We start from the raw sequence: 24,643 nt of genomic DNA, 5'->3' as shown, positions 1-24,643 counted from the left end.
AATGTGACACAAACTAGAATCACCTAAGAAGATTGAGCCTCAATTGACAAATTACTTCCATCAGATTGGCCTGTGGGTCATATCTGTAAGGTATTTTCTTGAATAATGGCTGAAGTTTCAAATTCTTTCCTCCTCAAGTTGTTTTTTTTTTTGGTCAGTGTTTTATCACAGTAACAGAAAGTAGAACAGTGTTTTACATACATTAGTTTTATTTGTTACAAAAAGTCTTTCTGTAGTTATTACACACGGATTTTAATTACCTTATTTGGCATTTCTTATTTACCACCTTTCCCCCTTTTCTCCTGAAAAGCCCTAGACTCGAGCTGTCCATTAAGGTGATGATTATGACCTGTGTGGTATCTGTTGAGAAACCTTTAAAGCTGGGTTTGCCACCAGATGTGGTTGTGTGCTACTGTAATTCCAGTATTCAGAGGCTGTAATGAGGGAGTGCTGTGAATGTGAGGACAGCATGGTCTACAGAGTGAGTTCAAAGCCAGCAAGGGCTGCATAGCAAGACCTTTCTCAAAAAACAAGTGAACAAAAACCCATCCGTGAGGTTTTTAGCTTTCTGTATCAGCAGAGTGAAACTAGTTTTAACCCCTTCTTCCATACACCACCCATTTCTATAAATAGTTTAAATAACATTCTTGAACAGTTTGGGATAATCTAGTATATTACAGAGGGGTTAGATTTGAGTAATAAATAAATGATAAGCAAACCAACCCAGAAATGCGTTTTGACTGATATTTTTTCATTCTTTCTTGTCTTCTCTTTTGATTGTGTAATCATCCTTTTGTCATGGGTCCCTCTTCTTCCTTTGTGAAGATGCTGCTGTCAGTCTTTTTCTGACTCTTGTCCTGTCTGAGCTAAGACATGGTGGCTACTTTCCTTTGTCATCACAAAGTGTGTCTAACTGCTTGTGCTGTGCCCTGCAGTCCACACTGATTTCAGAATTAGCTTTGAAAGCAAGATAAACCCTGAGAGGACAGAGCCACTCCTGGAAGGGGCTGGAGGCGCTCTCTATGCCTCTTCCAGGAGCTGGGGTCTCCTTGTGGGAAGGGATGCCTCTAGGGAAGGTTCATGCACACTTTCTCATTTGGAAAAATTCCTGCTTTAACTCTGTGTTCTTCCACATACTTTGGCTTCTTTGTAAGTAATACATTTCCCCCCCCCCCCCAGGAGTTTGATCATAGTATTGCTATCTTGTCAGTACTTGACTTTGTTTTTTATTATTATTATTATTGGACTGGTGGGCAAATAGTCTAAATTTTGATGGAGTGGTATGTTTCTTTTGCTTTGTGCCCTAGAAGGAGCCATTTATTTCCTAGTAAACACAACCTGACAAGAAAGTAGGTTTGGTTATGTTTTCCTTAAAGCAGCTCTTCAATAAGTCTCTCCTATGAAGAACAGACTCAGCTTAATATCTAGGGCATTGCTGAACTGGCCAAAATAACTTCAGAAGTCCACTTGTGACTTCTTGTTTCTAGTCCTGTCCATATTACATTTTGGTGGTTAGTTGTGGTCTCAGTATCTGAGTGTGGCATTCTTTTCAATGCATTGTTACAGATTTATGTGGTATTTTGTGTAATGCTGCATGGAAGAGGTTACACTATTATGTCTCTCTTGGGTCCGATTCACATGTGTCCATTATTTGTTAGTAGTTCTTAAATGTAACTGACTGATCCATAGAATTAAGTATTCTAAAATTCTTTGTTTTTAAATATCCACATTTATAGTAGAGGATAGTTTTCATTTCAAAGTATAGCTGACTGTGTATGAGTAATTACATGGGAGTTAAAATTCTCTATTTAATATTTGAGAGAGGGAGAGTCTAGGTGTGTGATCTGGGCTTTTTTCACTTGGTTAAGTGAGGGAAGATAGATAGAATGCTGTCTTAAAACATGTGGTCCCTTTTAAAAAAATATCTTTTAAAAATTCTATAGCATATAAAAGATTTCTCCACTTAAGAGATGCTCTTTATTTTAAATTATTTTTTCAGTCTTTTAAGCATTAAGACAGAAGGGTCAGAACAGTTCTTTTCCTGGTGGTAAAGTCCACCCATGAGTGCTTCTGTTTAAAATTACCACCATCGGCTTTTAGAACAAAAGCCACTGAACCATTTTGAAAACTACTTGGATTCTTATTTATAAATATTAAGTTGTTTAGGAATAGAAAGAATTGTTTGTTAATAATCAATTTCCAGGCTGGAGGCAGTAACTCAGAATTAGATGTTTGCTAGCATTCATGAAATCTTTGAGTTTGAATAGTACTATGAAAAGAAATAAAAGGCCAGTAGACCCTTTGAGAATGGTATCTTGTATCCCATAGTTTATGACTTTTTTTTTTTTTTTTTTTGGGTGAAATGATAGGCTTTGGCACATTCAAGGTTTTTTGTTTTGTTTTGTTTTTTGTTTTGTTTTTTGGGGGGGTTCCACATTTTCCTCCTCTTAGGGCCATCCATATAATACTTTCTCCCCTCATCATTAGCCTTTCTGATTCATTTTAGTACAGTAATTAGCTCTTAATAGTAAGTAGTATTACTTTATAAACAAAGAGTTGACTTAAATTGACATGTTAAAATGTAGGCACCAACACTGTATTAGGGGAAGTGAAAAATCTTGATGAAAGTCCTCTCATAGGTATATTCTTATTGTGTGAGTGTACTTGTGGATAATTATAACTGTGAGTGTGTGTGTTTGTATGGTTGCCATTCTTCAGACACCATCTCCATCCATCCATCCATCCATCCATCCATCCATCCACATATCATTTCTGAGGGAATGTCGAGCTTTCATGGGTCTGGTGTTTGCCAAGTAGACTAGGTTTGCTAGGCAGAAAGCCCCAGGCATTCACCTGCCTCCACCTTCCCAGCACAAGCACAGGGATTATAAGCACTGCCAACAAAGCCTAACTTTTTTATTTGGATTCTGGGAATCAAACTCAAGTCTTTGTGCATTTTATCTTTAAAAAAATATATATGATTTCTTCCTATTATGGTTTCCCCTCCTCCAACTCCTCTTAGTTCCTCCCTATCTTCCCTCCCATCAGGAACCACACCCTTTCTGTCTCTTATTAGAAAGCCAAAATAGGCATCCAAGGAATAATAATAAAACAAAACAAAAACAAGTCAGGATAGGACAAAACAAATAGGAGGAAAAAAAAAAAAGCCAAAGCAAAAGCAGGAGGAACACATGTGGATTCAGAAATACTATCATTCACACATACAGGAACCCCTTAAAAACATAACACAGATGCAGACAGAGACACTGTCATTCACACATACAGGAACCCCTTAAAAACATAAACCAGAAACAGTAACATATACGCAAAAGACCTATAAGATTAAAATCCTCTCACACAATATTATGAGATAAAAAACCTCCAAAGACACTACTGGGTTCGTTTTGTGTTGGCCATGGGACGTGGGGCTATAGGGATTGGAGGACTGGAGAAAACAAACCTTCTAAACACAGATAGCAGAGGCACATATGAACTCACAGGGACTGAGGCACATGCACAGGTCCTTAATGGGTCTGCACCAGATGGGGCCTTGGAGCTGAGAAGAGGTATAGACACACCTCCATCCCTAACCTAGAGGCTACCTCCAGTTGATAATCACATTCTATTTTAATACAGTTGCTGTGCAGTTCTCTTAAGAGAGACCTCCCCTCAGTGCGTGCTCTTGTTACACGGCCCTTCAACACAGATCGCTGCACAATGTCCTGTCTTCCTAGCTGTGGACACCGTACATCTGATGATATATGTAACCTATAATTATGTTAGGTTCTCGGGAATCATAAATGACACGTACAGAACCTTTTGGCCAGGTCAGCTTTACAGAGAACCCCTGTCCATCACCCTAACCTTTTCCTCCTCTAAGTGCAGATATTTATGTTGATCTCTGTGAAATATGAGTCTTTACCTATCAGGGTATAAAGTTCCTAATTTTATTAAAAAACTAATGTTTATAGTTACCAAACCGGTTTATGCCCATTTCCTCATGTTAAAGACTATAGTAACTTCACATGTTAGTTTTTGAAGTGGAATCATTTAGGTGTTTATGCTTTGTTTGAACATTATTGCGTATTATGTTACTATCCGAGATAAAAACCTTTCGATGGTTCAAGACCTCAGCCAATCACTATTACACCAATATTACAGTTCACAGCACAACATTTCAACATTCCCTCCCCCCCTTTTTTTTTTAAATAAACAGGGAGCATTAACAGCTCATTGTCTTCGTGCTAATGTATTAGTTACAGTGGACTACATTACAGCAAACTAGCAGTGAAGGTATAACTCTGCATGTTTGGAGTGCTGGCTTTATGAAATACAGCAGGAAGCCCTGTGTGAAATCTTTGCTTGAGAAAGGGCACTCAGGCCTTTTCAGTCAGTGTTCAAGGACCCCACCTATGAAACCTTGCACACTGCAAGCTTGAGGTCTGGCCCTTTCTTAAAATAGGCTCAAGGAAATGAAGTAAGCCTTATTCAGTGTGCTATTGAAGTCTGCTCACTTCTCAAACAAGTGCATTTCTAAAAGTCCAGTGTTGGAATTTCTGGCAACTCACAGGCGTTGTTCCTGTTTCTCTGCTGGTCTCTGCACCTTGTCATCTTTTAACCTTTTTCTTCTCAGTTCTGTGTGTGAACGTGGAGCATAGTAATTACACATTGGTTTCCCCATGAATTTCTCAGTTATTAGTCACATGCAATATAAACTGTTTGTTGTCAGGAAGCTTTATGTATTTATTTTTATATTTTATTATAAAACATCTTATTTTACATATCCATCCCAGTTCCCTCTCCCTCTCATCCTCCCATGCCCCCCAACGACCCTCTCATCCCATTGCCTATCCACTCCCCAGGAAGGGTGAGGCCAGGAAGTTAGTTTTATTTATTAAAGAGAGAAACCACCTAGAGTAAAGGTTCCTTCATAGTATGTCTCCGGAGAGTACCAGGCCACTGTGTACTCCATTAGATAATTCTGACATAGCTTCCAGGAGTTTTAAAGCCTGCATTTAATTTAGATTCAACCAGGATATTTAGTTAACATTTCCTAGGTGTCAGGCAATGTGCCTATTTCTTTTGTATTTTATATTGTAATTAAGTTATTTTTTAATAATGAATTGGAAGTACCATTTTATAGATTAACTCTGTTAGCACTTCCAGTGGGATGTGTGGAAGACCATTCTGAAGTATACTCAAGGATGAAAATAGATTATGTGAAATTGTATGATTAAGATTTAAAGCATTTGTCAGGAGGGACCTGGTGGTTTAACCCTGTATTCTCAATTACATGGGAGTCTAAGACAGGAGGATCACAAATTCAAAGCTTACTTGGACTACAGAGTAAGTCCATGTTCAGCCCCAGGGAACTTCTGACCGTGTCTCAATATAAAAGTAAAAAGAAGTGATAGAGTATGTGCCTAGCATGTGCAAAGTGCCAAGTTCAAGTACCACCTCCCACCCCCAAATCAACTTTTTTTATTTGAAAGGTGTATTTGAGGGGGAAGGCAATTTGAGAATGCATGTGTGTGCCTGCCTGCATGAGTTTGTGTGTACAGTGTGAATGTGTCTGTGGAGGCCAGAGAGCATCGGGTGCCCTGGAACTGGAGTAAGAAGTGGTTGTGAGACCCTCACCCCCTGATGCTGGTAAGTGAATCTGTATCTTCTGTAAGAACGGTGAGTGCTCTTAAACACTGAGCCATTCTTCCAGCCCCAGTTTTTCTGTTTGAAAAGTTGTGGTAGTAGCAGTTGGAGACAGGGTCTTTCACTGATGCCAGAACTTCCCATTTTCAGTAAGGGTAACCAGCCATCTTGCTGCCTTGGATCTGCTGATTTCCACTCCCAGAACTTGGGTTTCAGAGATGAGGATTCAAACTCGTGTTCGTGCGTTCAAAGCAAGTTCTCTTACCTGTGCACTGTCTTCTTAGCTGCAGAGCATAGCACTTTTGAATGTCATTTCTTTGGGGAACAGTAAAATATTAGGAATCAGATTTGTAAAATTCTGATTTTTCAGTTTTCAAAGGATGACTTCTTTCTTCTCTTCTCTTCTCACTGACAGGTAGATCCTCAGCCTCTGTAATTTTCCCCTGTGGTGTGTTAAGAAGAGAGAATAAATCAATGCCTAACTACTCAGGCATAGTCGTATTTGAAAACTGGATTTCTATAGTCTTCCAACCTTCTAACTTTGTGTCTTACACACCCTTTCTAAGAAAAAGATAAATGGATCTCCCCCCCTCCTTTGGGTGTAACTGTTTGTAAAGCTTACTGTATTATGAACCATGTAAGTTCTAAATATAAGTATTAGGTACTGATAAAAGGAACAGACTATTTTCTCAACTTTGGAGTAATTAGAAATAGTGAATATATTAGAAGGAAAACACATGGAGGTGTGCAACAGCGAGCATTACAGGGGCTACCTTTACATGAGGGAGGTTCAGGAACTGTGATCTCTACCTTTAAAAATAAACAAAAAGAACAATATAGCTAGAGTTTAAAAGTTTTCAGTTTTTGACAGAGCAGAAAAGGGTTTGTTTCATTTTTCCTGTATCTGTTTAATGTTTCTAAGTCTAGATGGCTAAGAGATGGGTTAAATGGAACACAGGTCATGTTGTATCTTGGTCTCATAGTTTAGCCTTGCTCATATGAAATCTGTACTATCGGATTCTTCTAATCTTGGGCTCATTTTATTTCTTCTTAACAAGTACCTGACATAGGTGTTTCAGTGTGTAAGCTTCCAAGTTGTCAGTACTGAGTCTTAAGGTATGAATGTTGTAGGCATGGAGCCAGACCCTGAAACAGCCATGCTGAGTCTCAGCACAAAGGAGGATGTGTGATTTTCATACTTCATCTTTCAGGTTTCCCGATTAGGTTAGTTTCCTTCTTGAGAGAAGTGACACATTTTTCCAGAGAGAGGTAATAGTAAGTGGGAAGCCTTCCTGTTATAAGGCAAGACGCCATCAATATGAGGCCACTGAAACTTGGGGAATTAGCACATAGATGCACCAGGGCATGGGCTAGATGAAAAATGTGCAGTTTGATTGTCTAGGCCTTGGTGTGTATAAGTGTGTGTGACAATTAAGTTTACAGTTTTAAGCATATAGTTCAGTAATTACCATTGTTATTTAGCAGTACCACTGTCTACCTTCAGAACTTTTTCATCTTCCAAACTCACACTAATCAATAACAAATTGATACCCACCCCTCACATGCACCTGGCTAATGCCTATTCTAGCTGTCCCTAAGAATTTGGCTAGCTTAGACACTCAGAATGGAGTGTCTTACAGCATTTTTTTTTTTTTCGTAACTGATGTATTCTGTACGTGGAGTTTTCCTGTTCTGACCGCCTGCTCCCAAATAACCACTCAGATGCATAATATAAATTATAAGTTCTTAGCTAGTAGCTCAGGCTTATTAATAACTAGCTCTTACAACTTAATCCATTTCTAATAATCTGTGTGCTACCCTGAGGCTTGTGGCTTTTACCTCTGTCTGATTTTGTGTCTAACTCATTCTCTGGTGAATCTTCTGACTCCGACTGTCCTCATCTCATCATCCTCAGTTTGGCTTTCCTGGCTAATTTTATCCTGTTCAGCTATTGGCCAGTCAGCTTGTTTATTAAACCAATCATAGTGGCATATATTCACACAGTGTACAGAAAGATTATTCCACAGCATTATTCCACTTAGCCCACAGTCTTCCATGCTTACTCTTCTGTAGTGTGTACTCCCTTTGAAGACTGAATCAAGTTCCGTTGGATGTAGATACCACTTTTTAATCCATGTTGATTTTGGTTGAAATATTTATTTTTGTTGCCATTTGCTTTTGAGTTACATCTGAAGGATAAGACGTGGTCTTACCAGCGTGTGTTTCCAGTCAGCAAAATTTGATGCATCCATTCAACACAATTATGGGTGACAATGTTGTATGCCATTCTTGGGGCTCTGAATACAGTCATACATGGCAGACATGAACTTAGAGTGTATGTGGGGAAGTAGAGTAACTGCTTAAATAGTATCATGACAAGATGTAAAATTAGAACTGTATTAAGATGAACTACTGTTGTGATAACTCTGGGAGTGCATTTTACCAATATGTATTTTGAAATGGAGTGAGAAACAAAAGGAGAGTTTAGGTGGAGAAAATAATCTACAAAGGCCTCTTTGCATATCCAGGAAGCAAGAGACCTGGAGTGGGTGTGAGTGTGTAAGTCTTTTTTATTAAAAAAAATTATGTATTCTTTTTTACTGTGTGTGTGCACACATTTGCATGTATGTGTCATTCATAGCTTGTAGATGGAGTGGAGAGGAGGAGTTGTTTTCTGTTTCTACCATGTGGGTCTGGGAATCAAATTTAGTTTGTCAGGCTTGGATGCAAGTGTTTTATCCACTGAGCTGTCTCACCAGCCCAAAATGTGTAGATCTTGGAAGCTATGATAGGTTATTATTATTATTTTTTGGTACACTGGCACATTTTAATATGTGCAAGGAGCATAGAAGATGGAAGATAGTTGTGAAGTGACGAAGTATCGGCTTTCAAAGAGCTTGGAAAGAACATGGTAAATAGTATGTATAGCGAATCCAGGCTGTTGATTTTGTGGTTCCCAAGGCAAAAAAGTAATTCTTGGAATGGAATGATAGCAGAGATGAGGAGAAACCTACACTGGGGATAAACTAAAACAGTATGATGGGTGTAGGGTGTTGAGGATGACTCAAGCACCTATGAACCTATATCAGATCAAAGTGGCCTTTTATCTGTACCACACCTTGGGATGGAAAGACCGCGAAAGCAGAAATGAAGTTTTACAAGATTTAGTTGTGAAGTGTGGGAAGAGATTGAGAGTGTAGACATGGAGAGCATGTAGTCTGAGTAGGACTCTGTTTTAATTTTGTGTTTGAAGTCAGAGCGTCATGGAAGTTTACATGTTGGTGGGGCAGACCTTTGGTTGGGAGCAGTATATTCAAATCTGTGGAGATAATGTAAGAGATAATGTGGAGTAATGTAAGAAGTCTAAAAAGGGGGTGGGAGGAAAGGAGAAGAATCTACCATCACCATTGAAAAGAATAATTGCCTTTTGTTAAGAAGAGGAAGAAAGAACAGCATGGAGATAGTCTTCAGATGGACAAGAGACCCAGTGAGAAGCCCTGACAATGTTAAAGATGGCATATTTTCTGTAACTGTTTTCTGTCCTCTCTACCATTCAAAGGTAGAGCTGATCGTGAGTGAGGGCAGATGGGAGTGTCTTTATTGCTTGTCAGCTATAATGCAGCCTCCCAGGTAAACCTGGATGCCTGGGAGAAATTAAAGAGTTTGTGAGAGAATAATGTATCATCATTTAATTTCAGCTCTACCTATAGAAGTTCAGTTTGTTAAAAAAAACAAAAAACACCAGGTGGTTTATTATCCTATTATTGTCAAGACCATATGTGCGTGCATGTGTGTGTGTGTGTGTGTGTGTGTGTGTGTGTGCTCATGTGTGTATGAAGATTTCATCTTCTAAATTTAACAAAGCTTGCTAAGCATGCATTTTAATACATTTTTAAGACATTCTAATTTACTGTGGCACAATAATACTTGAGGGTGGGGTAGAGGTCACATTGATTCCTTTCTTCCCACCTTAGTGAAAAAAAAATCATATTTTAGTTCAAAGCTGTTCAGTTAAGTCCTTGCTCCGTTTTCCTGCCCTGTCTTCAATGATATTATTTGGAGTCAGCAATCAATGGATTCCATCCCTCTGAGACTTGCTTAACCTACAGCCGCTGATATAATACAGGCAAGAGCTTGTTACTTTATCTGAATTGTCCATTGCTACCTTAATGAGTGAAATGGTTAAGTAGAGGAGGGGGCGAGCCTTAAGGAATGTGTGTGCCGTTTGAGCTGAATATTTCAGCGTATATGGGGAGAGGGAGGGTGAGAGAGAAACCCACTTACATCACTAGAACCACATCGAGTGTGAGCCTTGCAGGTTAAGAGACAGACTACAGTGTCTTGCTTTCTGCGGGAAGCAGCAATGCCGTTTGTTTCCTAAGAGGGATTTTTTTTATTTAGAAAAGGAAGCTTTCTCTACCCAGGAAATGGCTTTCCTTGTGCGTTGCTATGCCAACTGCCTGCAGCCATGGTCCTCCAAAGTAAGCACAATAATGTAATTATATTGGTGTATTGCATTCAGACTCATGGTTCTTGAGATTGTGTGTGTGTGTGCATGTGCTGTGTTTCTGTCAGTGACTCCGGCTAGTAGGCATGCTTGTGTTGAATGTGAGGGACAGACATCATTACATTAAATGTCCATCAGTGTCATACTGCTGAGATTAATTGTGCAAACTTGGTTAGTGGAGTGGGACGGAGATCACTGGTCACCACTGTCAGCATCATTAGCAGCTAGGGAGGAGGTCCTGATTCACACGCTCTGCCCTGATTTTTTTTCCTCTTCCTCTCTCTCTTTCTCTTTTTTTCCCTTGGTTGGAGGGGTCTGTACGTGTGATTGTAAATGAAACAAGAGTGTTAACAATGCTTGGCTGAATGCTAGAGACTGGCTTTTCATCATCCTGGCTAATATAATTCTCTATTAAGCCTTTTGGAGGGGAATCTTGTGTGCAGTCAGCCATTTTAGCTTTTTTCCCCCCTTTCTTTTGCCTCTTGTTCTTCAGCCTCAGAAATGATCTTGTTCTCTCAGAATCCTGAAGGCCGGGTGAGGTCCCTCGGCCTTGTCAGGGACTCGGAGGGTTAGAGTTTCAGTGTGATAAAAATGGAGCCGAACCCTGTCCTTCTGATTCTTTTCCTGTCTCCAAGTGTGAAGGGTTTTTAAGCTCACCAGTAGTGACACTTTAAGCTGCAGCCTGGTTTTCCCTCCTCCCTCTTTTTTTTCTCCCCCTTTTTCTTTTAATTTCATGCTGTAGAGGGTGACTTGCCATCGTGAGAGGTCGGTACATGATGTGTAAATTCAGTTCAGCATATGTTTCTTCATTATGAAACCTCTGGCCGCGCCTGCTAGCCATGGAGTTCTGGGCCAGCAGGAGAAGCAGTCCGTAAGTATCCAGGCGCTGCCGGCATCACAGGCTTCCCCGGCTGGGGGGCAAGCAGTGTGGGGAGCAGGCAGAGAGCTTTTCCATGGAGTGTTGCTCTTCCCCAGGGGAAGCGGTGCTTTAGAGGGTGGTGATAGCTTGCTCAGAGGAGGGAGGAGGGTGAGTTTACAGCTTGCTTGCTCTTCCAATTTTGCTGTGATTTCTAAAAATCGTAAGCAAGACCAACAGTTTATTTAAACAGGACCATTAGCATTGAGGAATATTGGACAACTCATTAGCAAATAATATAGTTCTCGCTAAATGCCCAAGCAGTTTGTTTGAGAAACCTTTCTTTGGTTGAATTTAGTGAAACATCATGAGAGATTCTGGCCCATGCGAAATCTGGCAAGGAATGCACGTGGAGGTGGGTGGGAGGGTGGGTGCTTTGGCTATTGATTTGGTAATAAAACCATCAGTGGTACACTTCTGACTTCCGAACATTTGTTAATCGGCGATGAAAGTACACTATATTGTTTTAATGCCACAGGAAAAAAAATTATTGTTCCTTTGTAATTGGTCCCATGAGTCAGCTATGTGATTGTCTTGCTGAAATCCCACAGGCAGCAACTGCTGTTTGTGAGAAACATATTTCTGTGTCTAACTCTAGGTCAGAGCCTCCTGTTCCAGGAATATGTACACTCCTGTGGTGCTACTTTGTGCTACCATGTCACAAGTTCTTTGCCATTTTGCCAGTTCATGACTGTGTGTGTGTGTAAAATGTATGTGTGTGTGCACACCACACACACACACACACACAATCCTCCAATTAAAATGTTCAAGTTTAGGTGGATATATAAGCATTTTAGAACTGTTTCCTTATGTATCCTAGACTTGTACATCATGATATAGGAATTAGTTTTAATGTATTCTAAGAAGTGATGCAATAGTGTTGAACTTCAAATATATATAAAAATTAATAAAGTCTTGGAAATCAGCAGCTACGATGCCATGAATTAGAGTATTTAGAGTCAGGCTTGTGAGTGTAAGTTGGTTTTGCCATCACTAATTGATGATCAATTTATGGTGGCTGGGGGAAAGTTCTTAGGTGCAGTGCCTCTGAGGTGGCTCCTCACCTGGTGAACGAGCCTCTTGTCCTTCAGTTGGAGCTGCTTGCTGGCAGATTCAGTGCAGTATTTTGTCTCAGCCCTGTCCCGCTGGGGTTCTAGGCATGCTTCCCTGGTTAAATCTCTTTAGATCAATCTAGAAAAGAGCAACTGTTTACCTCATTTCATGGAAGTAAAGTTGTCAAAGAGAACTTGCCCTGGAGTTTGATTTTAGTCCAGGTCTTTGATACCTGGCTTCCAGTAAAGAATGATTGTTAATCTGCGCTTGGGGTACATCAGAAGATTTCGTCCATGGGCGTCCACTGTGCACCTTTCTTGTGTACCTTCCCCAGAATGGGAAGGGGCAGCATTCTTCCTAACACACATTTAACAAAGAAAATTACTAAAACCATTGGTTGCTCAAGGAAGCAAAACCTCTTAAAATTTTGTGAAAACAAGAGCTGTTGGAATTCACCAAGTATCAGTTCATTAACAGGGAGCTGATATTTGTGTGGTTTGTTCCACACACAGATATGTTTCTTATTAAGTTCTTTGTATCTCACTAAAGGAGATGCCAAGATTTGCGCCCAGGGCTACAGAGTGCGGGGTACTAGCAGCTTGTGATTCTGAGGTCTTGCTGTTGGCCATTGTCTCATCCTTTCTGATTGACATGCTGTCACTTGGCAGTCAGACTTGAGAATGCATGAGGAGCTGGATAAGAGAAGCCAACTCTGGTACTCAAGCTGTGGTGGGTCAGTCCATAGTGATGAGTAGAATAGATAAGAAGGCTCTCTTGCTCCTATAATGCTATACCAGAAAAATGTCACAAACTGATTTTAGTTGAGTCATTTCCACTAAATTAAAAAATACTTCAGGTTTTGGTTCTCTATACTGTCTGTGGCTTTTTAAATGGCCTCCCACCCCCACTTCCCTTGGATTATAGGAGAAAGTATGTTACTACAACAATGAGAGCATTTTTGGGGGGCGCTGCTATCGTGTTTTAAAGAATCTTTCTATGTCATACAGATTTTATTATTTTCTGCCTCACTCAGTGTACATAATCTGTTGCTTGGCACATGCATAGTAAATACTCTTAGTGTTCTCATTTAATTGGATTTTTTGGATTATCAAAATCTTATTTAACCTTTTGAGATTTTAAAGCATTTGAATTTTGTGTATTTTCTCATCTCCATTACATTTCTGTGGGGCCCGTTGATAAGAAGACAATTACAGAAGTCCATCAGCACTGGACTGCTTTAATTTCATAGAATGCTTTTAATTTGGTCCTTGTAGGAATGTTGCCATTTTGTTAATGTAGAGACCTTATGAAATCTTAAAAAACAAGGCATTGTTCACATTTCAGAGATGTGTTACAAAGCTGCAACATAGTTGTAATAATTGCAAAACAGTGTTGTATGGGGAAAGTTTTCACACCTTCTGGAAATTGGAGAAAATGTTGGAATAACATTAAAAGTCTCTACTCAAGCCAAGTGTGGTGGTGCACACCTATAACAGTACTAGGAAGCTAAACCAGGGGGGTTGCAAGTTCAAGGCCAGCTTGGCTGTATAGTGAGTTGTGTCTATAAAATCAATTAAACAAAAAAAAAAATTTTTTTATTCAGTATATAAGCTTTTTAAAAACAAAAAATTCTACATTTTGAGGCAACTCTGAAACTTTGTAAATCCTTCAGACTGGCCACTATAACATAATGGACTTTCTACTGTCAAGCTAATAACCTGTTTTCTATTTGAAAAAAATTGCAGAAATTATTGATTTATGTAGTGTTTTGTCTTTATCTTAAGTCATATTTCGAGTTAAGATTAAATAATAGGACAAGGTGGTATACAGAATGGAATGCCTCCTTCGTCTGGAAGGAATAGCTGCAGTAGTTGTTACTACCGAGCATTTGCTGCACATCAGGCTCCACATTTCACATTATGTTACTAAATTCCTACAACAGAGCTCTGAAGAAAGATGTAGGATTGCCTTTAGAAATGAAGAAACCCAGTTAAAAGGAAAAGACATGTGGCACTCAGTAATGTGCATTGCTCATCACTGCAGCCCAGGCTGTTATCATACATTAAACTTAGGTCTAAACACCCCACTCATGTGGCCCAAATCTTCAGTTACACACCCATGTCAAGTATATAATCTTGACAGCAGTATTAACAAATGGACCACAAAACTTAAAACAGTGCTGGCCTTTTACTACTCTACTCTTGTAACACATGACACTACAATCACCATTTCTTATAAAAGTAGTGATACTGTGACGAAAAATATTTAATACAACTGCATGTTGCTTGATGTACTCGATTGCATCTTCATTTTTGAAATGAATTACCTTGAGGCTGGAGAGGTATGGTGAGGAGAGGATGTCATTTAGCCCAGTGTTTTTCTCCTGGCCTTCTGTGCTCCCCAACCCCCAGGTCTTTAATATTATTGATCTCTCATTGGTTTAAGCCACAGGTATAGACCTTGCCGTGTAGCCTAGCTAACACTGAAGTGATTGATCTCCCTGCCTCAGGTTGCTGAGTAGCTGAGACAGGAGGTGGGAGCTACCTCTCCTCACTTGCTGCTTAACACTTTAAGTATAAACTTGATGTCTTAGCTTCTGTAGCCATTCCTTTATAACGCCCAGTCACCTTACCTTAGTCTCTTGGCTCCACTGAAAGCATAAAAGTTTTGCTGTTGCTACTATCTCCTGGTAGTGCCCAAGTGACCTGCATTCGCCACAGATCCAGCTTTCCCACCTAACCACCTCCCTCTATCTGTGCTAGCTGTGACATGTATGAACCATAGGATTCATTTAATCTTCCCCTCCCCTTTCCTCCTACTTTTAATCAGGGTCTCTATATCTCAGACTGTCGGAAGATAATTTTGAACTTCTGATCTCCTGTGTGCTGTACCACCATGCCTAGTTTATATACTACTGGAGAGTGACCCTAGGGCTTCATGGATGCTAGGCAAGCACCTTAACACTTGAACTATATCTCATCCTTAGGCTGCTCTCCTTTTCTCTCTCTTCCTTTGTTGGGGATGGGGTGGAGACCCTCTTTCCTTAGTCTCCCAAGTGCTTGAATTACATTGACATTTTATATGTTCCCTGGCCAAGAGATAAAAGATCACTTAGCTTATATTGTCTAAATTCCTAAGGCCCTTTAAAAATGTATTTTTTCCCTTTACGGATGATTTTTGTCTATGCTTTTAAAATTCCAGGCAAGCTGGTCTGATTTCAAGCAGTTGGCCCCTTTCCTTTCCAGTTTCTCAGCTTGCACTCACTGCACTTTCTTTGCTTGGCCTGACTTCCTCCATCTCTCTTCAGTTTTGTTGGTACTCTGTCTCAGTAGTAGGAATTCAGGAGCACACACTGTGTAATGTTTAATCCTCTTATTTCTTCTAATTGGTGCTTAGAGATAGGCTCGGCCTTTATGGAGACATGGGAAATCCCACCTTGAATGAGTTCTTCCCCTGTGGATGATGCATTATGAGTGTGGTCGGAATTTAAAACTGTCAGCTGTTAAGAACACAGCATAAAGAAGGCTTTTCAAGGCTGGCAGAATAACATGTGGGACACAAAGCAGGGGGCTGCACAGAGTGAGGATGCAGAGGGATCCAAGGACAGCAGACTCATCACTATTGGCATGGCCCACGTTCAAGAGGAATGCTAGGCCCAATTGCTGGTAGCTAAGAGGCGAAAGACTAATCTGCAGATCTAGCATGAGTGTGATGCATGCCAACTAGACCAGGTTTAAGAAAACTTAATTGAGAAGACAAACAAAGAACAAGCTGCTTCTCACCCTAGCAGTCTGACCTTGTCTGTATTGGTTGTGGCCACTCTTTAACATGTGATTGATGCATCAGCCTTAACAGTGAAAAATGGCTCTAGCACTAATTATAGATAGTAAATTAGGACTCCTATCAGAGTTTAAACTCCTCCTCCTCTTATCTGATCTCTGTTTCGTCTGTTATGACAGATCTATTTCCTGAGATGAAATAAACTTATCTCTTGGGAAGATTTTCCTCAGCGCTTGCTCACAGAGAGGCTCAGAGGAAGCGAGATCCTATTGTATTGTTCAAGGACAAGGTCATCTTGCCTTGGATTTGGGCCAAGAAACCCTGGCAGCAAATTAGATCTTTTTAGCTCCATTAGAAGTGAAGAAATATATATTTAGAAACTTGCCAAGGCACTACATGTGCTGGTTACATGTGTGCAGCTCTGAAAAGACCTTTTTCACTGTGGCGTATGCACCACTGAAAGCTTCCTTATTAGCCAAAGAAAACAGTGTGCTTCTTAGCCTCACTTTTAAATATTGTTCAGTAATGATCCATTTGGAAGTACCCGAGGATAAAATCAATTGGTTAATGAAAAAGACAATGCTCCAAGTACATTATTAGAAGCTCAAGTGCCCCATTCTCCCCATTTAACTGTTTAACTATTACCAGACCACTGATCATTTTATCAATATCTTATCTAAGGTCTTTGAAGTACTGATATATAATTTGTACCAAGTTAAATTATTCCTTAAACACAGTTTTCCTTATTGTTAGTTTCCCTTGGGTTTAGACTGGACTGCAATCTTAAATATTATATTCAGGTGAACTGTTAAGAACTCTTCTTGGGGTATAACACAATAGTATGACATGTACTTAGCATGGATGAGGCCCTGTTTGGTTCCCAACTTGGTTAAAGAGCAGAGAATAACACATTCCTGTTGTCTGTAGTAATCCTTGTGTTTTTAACAGTTGTCCTATTGAGATAAATAATCATTATCTACAGATTTCATTTGGATTTTGCTTTGGTTCTGAACTCAAAAAAGATTTAAAGAATAAGTTATATGCATGTTGTAGATATAACCACGTGAGTGAGTGTCTAAATGAAGTTTTGTAAGTGTGTCTTCAAGGTTATATTGCTTTCCTAGTTCTAAGATCTTTGCTGTGCCTTATCTTCTTGTTTGGAGTTTGTTTGTTTGCTTGTGTGGGGCTGGAACTCACTATGTGAGGCTGGCTTGATATACACTCACAGAGAATCTCCTGTTTCTGCCTCTTTCGCGCTGGGATTAACTTGCATCACCAGGCCTGGCTTATTTCTTCATTAAGCAATGGCTTTTATTTTTGGGGACATGACAAATGCTTGTAGTTATTAATATTTACAGTACTACAGTATCAGTGGTTTGTAGTGTCTTGGCTATATTAAACAGAGCGGGTTAAAGAGAATAGTGCCTGGTTTTCAGAATATAGACGATGAAGTTAATGCACAGATTGATGATAGAATAAATGCATATTTGGCACTCAATGCGCATAAATGTGTGATGTAACAGAGCACTCATAAAAGTGGCTTTCTGCACCTTGCGGGGGCATCCCTATGAGCTCACAGCCTTTGCCCATAGTCTTTCCTGTTGGTAGTAAAACATGCATGCCATACAGAACTGAACTGTTTTACACTTGACATTTCTGTGTATTAAATGAACCTCACATCATAGGCCTTATATGTAGTCACATCATATTCTGTCTTTCGTGTGTGTGTGTGTACACATGTAGACCAGGTAGATGATAGATGTTATGTGCCTGTGTTCCCTTTTCACTCTTCAGTAATTATATAAACACTCTGTACATGCTTCAGATGGCTTCACTCTGTATTAATTCACTAGATCCTCCTGTTCATCAAAAAAACTGATTACAAAAGCACATGGCACATATGTCAGTCTTATAACAAAGTGATGGGATGAAAATTTTATGATGGAAATTACAGTGTTTTATAGAGAAAGCTGGGGAGATGCATTATTGCTTATATTGACTTGATTTGATGATAGAATGAAGCATGTTCCACTGTAAATGTCTGTATACACTTTCATAGTTCATATACAAGGAGCTGTGTGTCTTTTAAATATAAGCAACCCATAATCTCAATTCTAATTTTGATGGTTAATAAAATTTTGCATAGATTAGTTTTAGTAGAAGTAATTGCTTAGATTGTTTTTAGTACATGTAACTTGTAGGGGGTGGGAAACATGTACTAGCTCTTGGGATAAATGCCAATGATTATTATTATTATTATTATTATTATTATTACTATTATTACTATTATTATTATTATTGCTTGTTAGTAGACATCTTAAAAATACAGATTGCAGTGGGTACCTTACTATGGATCATTTTCAGTAGGCCAACATTTCACTGAATTTTATTAAAGTGCCAAACACAGCATCATACTTTTCATAATAAAGGAAGGCAATGTAATGTGATTGTTTGTTGTTGTTTGTCTTTTAAAGGCTATGGAGTTGTGTTTTGGTTACCTCTTCCCCAGAAAGAAAAATAAACCAGACATTCTTAACCTTTGATTACAATATTTGTCATACATGTGATGCTCTTTGTTTGTTTTGTTTTCCTCGGCTGCTCAGCCATGCTGGAGTTGTGGAAATGTTGTGGCATACAGATTTTGTGGCAGCTGTGGGATAAGAGTTGTGTTCCTTTGGTAATAGTGAGAAAGAAGAACCTTAAAGTGTGAGGTCTCTGATGGAGAGCCTGGGCTGGAGGCTCTGTGGGGCAAGGTCAGCAGAAGTGATGAGATGAGCACAACTCGTATCTGTGTTTCCAGTTACTAAGAATGGGAAGGGTGAAATTACCTTTTTATATATGCCTAATGAATTTATGTTCTTCTTGTAAAGGACACCTTTGATCCTTTTGTTATCTAAAATACAATTATACAAGGGGTCTCCTGTTGAAATGAACGCTAGTTTTGGAAATAGAAAATCATACCAATTTATAAGTAACACTTGCTAAAACTACCTAAACTTCACTGTTTTCCATTTATTTATCTATGCACACATGTTAGTGCATATGTACCATGTGTGGGGATATCAGAGGACTACTTATGGGAGTCAGTTCTCTCCTTCACTGTGTAAGTTCTGGGGATCAAACTCAGATCATCAGGCTTGATGGATGGCACATGCCTTTACTCAAGGAACCGTCACACTGGCCCACCAAAGCATTCTTATTTAGAAAAGATACAGCTGGAATGGCTATGCTGATTTACTTGTGCTGTGTGTGTTGTGATTGTTTAGGCAGAGTTAGCTCAGTGACCCTAAGTGGCCATGATAGTCCTGTGTATAATTTATAATTAAAAAAAAGGGGGGGGGCTGTTGCAACAGCTCAGTGGTTAAAGCCCTTGCTGCACAATTAAGAAGGCTAGAGTTTAGGTCCCCAGAAGCCACGTAAATGCCTAATGGGCACAGTTGCCACCTCTAATTCTAGCTTTAGAAAGTAGAGACACAGCAAGCCTGGCTTGAACGAGACCCTGCCTCAGAGGATAAGGTGGAAGAGCAACTGAGGAATATTCCTGACACAACTACAGTCTTGTCTCCCAACAAGCATACATACGCATATATACCCGATGTAGACTTGCACAGACACACAGGAAAAGAAAACAAGACAAATATAGTGTGTATGTATTGAGGAAAAGATAGAAAACATTAAAAACAAGGATGGAGAAAAGAACCTCAACTTTACTATTTAGATTATTGGTGTTGTTATAGTATTGGTTTAGGGGCTGGAGAGACTGCCAAGCAGTTAAGAGCGCTTACTGCTCTTCCAGAGGACCTGAGTTTGGTTTCCAGAATCCACATCAGACAGCTTTGAATTTCCTGTGGCTTTGTGTAACGTTAGTTACAGAGAATCCAACATACCTTTTCTGGCCTCCCTGGATACCCACACACATGTGACAGCAGATGTAACACACATATATAACTTAAAAATAAATCTTAATAAACATACTGGCATATAGATCCTTTTATTGTAAAAATATTCTTATAGTGCAGTATGAGAATCTAATAATGGTTTTCCTTCTAGAACTTGTCCCAAAAATATATTTAAAAGATTCATTTAAGGGCAAATAATTTAATATATTTATAGTCAAATATGTTAAATATATTTCAAGCTTGTATTGCAACCTGTCTTTAACATTTTGAAAGTTAGAGTAATATATAACGTACTTTATATGGCTTAAACTGAAAGAGAAACTTAGTTAAGAATTTCATTTAGTGTTAGAAACTGGCCATGGTGGTGTGCTTTTAATCCTGGCACTTTGGAAGCAGAGGTATGAGGGTTTCTATGAGTTCCAGGCCAGACAGCTACATGGTGAGACCCTATCTCAAAAGGTCTGCACTTCTTATGATTTAGTCATTCTTTACTATATTTATACCTGTGTGTGTGTGTGTTTAAGCTTGAGCAAATTTTTAAGGCATGGGAAGTGAATAAAGAATCAGAAAAAAAGAGAAGTGAAATTGCAAATGTCCCAGAAGGGAAAATAAAAGCTGTTGTGACCAGTATCCTGCACCGCCACCCCAACCACATGCCTTTTATCGGACAGATCTTTTACTGTGCTGTTGAGCACGTTCCCAGATTCCCTTCCCTTGCATTATTCTTACTTCCTTCCCCACTTTGAAAAAAGTAATGACCTAATGTAAGTAGGAGTTAAAGCAGCTCCCTGTTGAACAATAAACCACAAAAGTGGACAGTGATGATAGTCAGTGAAGTTTGTTTTGCTTTTGAGAAAGGAATATGGCTAATTGAAATGTCCTTTATGTGTCTCCCCAGCAGGAGAACATAGATTAGATCACAGTTCTTACTCAGTAAAAGTGTTTTCATTGTTAGCTGAATAAAATTTAAAAGTTGGCGTGTAGCTAGGCATAGTAATGAACACCTTTAATTTCAGGCAGAGGCAGGTGGATCTCTGTGTGTTCAAGGCCAGCCTGGTCTACATAGTGAATTCTAGGACATCTACAGATACATAGTGAGACTCAGTGTAGGAGTCAGAAGTGGGGTGGCGTGGGGGGAAGACATGTAAATCAGGTGTGTTTGTATACACCTGTAACCCAGCAATCTGGAAGGCTAAATGTGAGAGGACTTTGAGCCCAAAGCCAACCTGAGCTACATAGTGAGACCTTGTGTCAATAAAACAAAAAGTTAACTGTTTCTTAGTACTTTAAATGGGTGGATAATCCTCAAAGAAGAAAATCTACCGACAATACAATTTCCATATAGGTTAAAACAGTATGTTTTCACCCAAGAACATCTTTTGTCTTGTACAACAGCACCGAGATTATAACAACATGGAGAGAAATTGCATGTTACTATCATTGGAAGGAGTTTTATTTTTGCTTTGCTTACTTTGAAATTAAACTTTTGGATTATTTGCTTTATTAGAAAAGAATATTAACAACAAAACAACTCATTTTGACCACTGTAGGCTTACTTCAGAGTTCTAGAAAAGAAGTTAAAAATACTTTCAACCTTTCGAATCTGGTGGAGTAGGTGTCTCTGGGAGCTGGGTATGCTATGGCAGGAAGCACTTTATGGTACATAGGCAGGGATACCGTGTGTAACTGAGTAGTACACAGAAAGTGAGTCTGGAGACTTAGCAGAAATGAGGGAGAGAAGCACATGAAAAAGATGTGAAAAAAATTGACATGAGGGGATTTAGGGAGGAAGAAGAAATGAGCTGAAAAATTGCATGAAAAGGCAGATCTAACACAAGGCCTGTGTTGTGTCCAAGGTACTGCTGTTGTTATAATGTTCATGGATAGACTCAAGCTGTCTCTCTTGACCTGGACATGCTAAGTTATTTCTCAACTCATGTGAGCAGATGTAGGGATCAAATATACATTATTGTTCTTCAGTTTTTGACTATATATATATATATATATATATATATATATATATGAAAATGTCTTTCAGGGGGGAATTAAGATACTATATCCCCCCCCTTTTTTTTATGACTAAGCAGTACTTCTTTTCATTATGATTTTCAGGGGTACTATAATAAAATAAAATGGTAGAGTCAATTAAATGTAATATTAGCAATTAATATAATTGTTGGTTTAGTTTAATGATATTTGTATGCAATAATAGTGATGTACAGGTGTTTGAGGGCTAGGCATTTATTAACTTTTCCAGCTTCCTCGGCAGATTAAACTTGTTAAATAAAATTTGTTTGTCTTAGTTATATATAAATAAACATTTACCTGAGTGTTTTGTATTGAGACAGTTGGGGAACATGCAAGGGGCAACTGGGGTCATAGGATGGACATGCAGAATGAGATATTCCAACAGGTAGAGTCTTTCAGAACAGTAAGAGTTTTGAAGAACCAGACATTGTTGCACTGGCCCTTGATGCCTCACTTGAGAAGTTGAAATAGGAAACTAGGGAGTTTTCAGATTAGTCTGGAGCAACATTGGGAAACATTGCCTTACAAAAGACAGCACCCCAAAACAGCAAATACAGAAGCCCATGATGAAATGGTGCTGGACATAATGTGCTTTCATGTTGGTTTAAATACTGTAGTATAGTTTCTATGTTCCTATATAGAGAGACCCTCTCTGAGAAATAGTTTTCAGATGAGACATACAGCTTAGTGATAATGTTTGTCCAGGATGTGCAGGGCCCAAGATTCAATCTCTGAGAAAAAATACACCCATGCCAACAGTAGCTGTAACCCAATTCTGTCACCTGTGAGTAAAGTTATATGGAGAGAGGAATTAGTAAAACCTGCAATGTAGTAACTGAAGGGACTCTGTAGCTAGAACTTGGGCTGATGACTGACTTAACAGCTGCTGTATAGCCCTGTGACATGAAATCTTTATAAAGGTGGAGACTATAATGTTGTGTGAAAAATGAGGTAAAACCCATGAAATTCTTATAGTAATATATAGTCCTAAGGTATCATTTCTTCTCTGTTATGCAGAGGTTATGGAGTTAGGACTGCTGGACATGAGACAGTCAGGTATAAGGTATCAAACCAACAGATACCAGTCAGACAGCATGTTAGGTAGATAGGTGCATTTCTCTTGCATAGGTGATGTAGTGTTCAATTGCCTCACACCCCTCTTCAGTGTATACTTCCCAAGCAACTTTCTACATACCAATTTAATATTAAATTAAAAAGCTAACAGTCATGCTGTCACTAACTCAAATGAAAGGCTTTCTGTGTTTTCAACATCTCAACATGTACAACAGTGTAAGTTCTCTGTAGCTTCCTTATACTTACTTAAATAATTTCCCCAAAGTTGCATAACTGATACATGCCAGAACCACTGGTCATATTGTCTTGTGCATGGGAGTTGTATACAGATATACATAGCCCCACACATGCATGCAGGTATACACATGCAGCTGTGTTGAGAAACCACATGAAATTCCTCTAACTTTTCCTGTAAGCACACAATCACAGTGTGGACAATTTGTTGTACTTTATGAACACAGTTGTTCCTCCATTTCAGAACTGATTTTCTGAAGTTTTGGTTTGAAAGCAATTTTGTGTGTGTGTGTGTGTGTGTGTGTGTGTGTGTGTGTGTGTGTGTGTGTGTGTGTGTGTGATGGTAGCTATTACCTCCTCTTCTTTATGATACGGCATTTGAAGACTTTCAAACTCTTTACATGAAGGTTTTCTCTCATCAGTGTAACCTTTTAGGAAGACCCTGGAATTAGCTGAACTTGCCCACACATGACACCACGGGGGCTTCCGCATTACCTTGCTTCTTAGACTTGAATTTAGGGAATTCTGCTCTTGCTTACTTGTTGGATGATGCAGGTGCTGCTCTCTTGTTTCCAGTTAAGTTATTCAAATGGTGCTACCTTTAGTTACCTCCAGGAGAGTTTTGTGAGCCTACTTGGCCTAGTCACATGTCATAGCTGGGTAAAGTACAAGTAAATAATCATACTCATCTTGGTTATAATTGCATTATTTCTTTAACGCCCTTCATCCATAGCACTTATTCACTGGACACCTTTAAAGAAAACAAGACAAAAATGTATTATCCAAAATCCAGTGAAGATAGTTGTTCCTGCTCTGGCTTGGCAGTGCCGTTGGCTCTGGGCTTAGCCCTGATGGGTTGGTGGTAGGTAGGGTTCTGCATTAAGGCAGTATTAGGGCACCTCCTTCAAGGACTGGATCAAGTGCTGGCTTTGTATGTACATCTGTTCTCACTATTGTTCCCTGCTTCAAGTGCCATCGAGGCTGCTATAAAAAAGATGTTGCCTTTTGTTATGATTGGAAATGAAGTATCTTCCAGAAGGCTCATTCTTTGAAGTCTTTGTCCCCAGCTGGTGAAACTGTCAGGTGATTGCCACTGGGGCTCTTACTCCATCAATGGATGAAGAGCCCCTTGATGAATCAATCCATGGCTGAGTGGACAGTAAGGAGGTGGGGCTAGATTAGAGGAGCTGGATGACTGGAGACATAACTGTGAAAGCCTTATCTTACGCCAGACACTTCCTCCAGCTTCCGTGCTGCCCTGCAGCTTTGCACAGTGTCCTGCTGTGGAGTTCCACCTCATTGTTCACAGGCCCAACAGCAGTGGAGCTAAATGGTCATGGGTTGACATCTCCAAATCTGTGAACCAAAATGAATCCTTACACATAAGTTGTTTTCTCAGAGAGTGTTACAGAAATAAAGAACCAGCACACCTTCAGGTGGTTTATAATAAAGCTAGTGAGTGCATTTGATGTGCTGTCTGCACCTGAGAGCTTCTGACTGAAGCAT

General features: G+C 39.4%; 1 protein-coding gene across 11 annotated transcripts in view; it reads left to right on the top strand.

The window, feature by feature from the left end:
- Positions 1-24,643, top strand: part of Rapgef2 (Rap guanine nucleotide exchange factor 2) — a 207,353-nt gene that overhangs the window by 116,854 nt on the left and 65,856 nt on the right. For 2 of the 11 annotated variants that reach the window (XM_051199124.1, XM_051199123.1), the window contains exon 1: positions 9,968-10,127. The exons of 7 other annotated variants lie outside the window; for them this stretch is intronic. In XM_051199124.1, the coding sequence (XP_051055081.1) occupies positions 10,074-10,127 (54 nt within the window). In that variant the 5' untranslated portion in view covers positions 9,968-10,073. Of the gene's footprint in view, positions 1-9,967; positions 10,128-10,876; positions 11,025-24,643 lie in introns of those variants that run through there. 2 more of the 11 variants (XM_051199122.1, XM_051199121.1) reach the window with 1 other exon arrangement.

This window comes from Phodopus roborovskii, unplaced genomic scaffold, assembly GCF_943737965.1.
Source record: "Phodopus roborovskii unplaced genomic scaffold, PHOROB, whole genome shotgun sequence".
In the NCBI taxonomy this organism is placed as follows: Eukaryota; Metazoa; Chordata; class Mammalia; order Rodentia; family Cricetidae; genus Phodopus; species Phodopus roborovskii.
This window is presented reverse-complemented; position numbering and strand designations above follow the sequence as displayed.